Source organism: Penaeus monodon, chromosome 33, assembly GCF_015228065.2.
Source record: "Penaeus monodon isolate SGIC_2016 chromosome 33, NSTDA_Pmon_1, whole genome shotgun sequence".
NCBI lineage: Eukaryota > Metazoa > Arthropoda > Malacostraca > Decapoda > Penaeidae > Penaeus > Penaeus monodon.
The window spans coordinates 21,760,028-21,761,010 of NC_051418.1; the positions used below are offsets into that span (position 1 = coordinate 21,760,028).

Below are 983 nucleotides of genomic sequence, written 5' to 3' on the forward strand. Positions count from 1 at the left end.
ATGACTCGAATCTTTAAAGAGGCTGTGTGAGGGAAAGTCGCATAAGCCAATGACTTTTTTGGTAACGTTTTATATTCAACTTTGCTGAGAAATATTTAGGGCACTCTTAGCCGTCAAGGAAGTGTTCAGAGGCAGAATCGAAGTTTGACCTTAAAAACAGTCTAGTAAAGTGATAAGTTATGTACTAGCTGACGAATATCTGCAATTATATGACTGGATAATAAAACGACATTGCAAACAGTGAGGATAAAAAGATAATATAATAGTAACTCTTCAAAGTAATTGTGTACATTAGAAATAAGATGTATCTAAATAAATAATCGGTCATCGCATTCATCCGAACGAAAATGACGATGCATAACCGTTTCGGAGATGGATTGTTGCTTGCTTATTTCTCTGGAGTTACTAATTGACTTTATTTATTTATAATCAAACGCGCAACCTGGAAAGAAATGAGCACATAAAGAATTGTCTTTTTAGGAGCTGATATAATCTGCTTAGAACGAATTTGAAAATGTCTCACCTGCTGCTTGAAAGTTACAAAAATGAGCATTATATACCCCGATTGGAACAGTTCGTTTTGCATAAAAAAGGTGAGCGATTTAACACGAATGTGATTATATTATCCGATTATTTTTTTTTCAAAGATGAATGATAGAACAACTGCAACTCAGTGAATATGTAGAGAAAGGAAGGAAACAGCAAAAATGCCGCTTACACGCAACAGCCGAACATTACTATTCGCTGCACTAACATTCTCTCTCTCAGCAAGGAGGCGTGCCATATGGTACTATTGCAATAATCACTTGGCATCAAAGGCGCCACGAGTCCTCATGCCTCTTTCCTTGTTGCAGATAGGCAGCGCCGTAGAAGCCCTTGACGCCGCGCCGCCCCACATGCCCACGTGGGAGCAGCTGCAAGCTCGAGTCTCGCGTCCTCTAGTCCGTCCTATGTGGGTGGTGCGGCCCACGCCCCCTCTGCCC

At 40.8% G+C, this 983-nt stretch overlaps 1 protein-coding gene across 1 annotated transcript in view; it reads left to right on the forward strand.

Annotated features, from left to right (window-relative positions):
* LOC119594143 overlaps positions 1-983 on the forward strand; it is a gene marked incomplete in the record, with an annotated part of 99,462 nt that overhangs the window by 68,949 nt on the left and 29,530 nt on the right. The window contains 1 exon segment of the mRNA XM_037943210.1: positions 855-983. Coding sequence (XP_037799138.1) covers positions 855-983 — 129 coding nt within the window.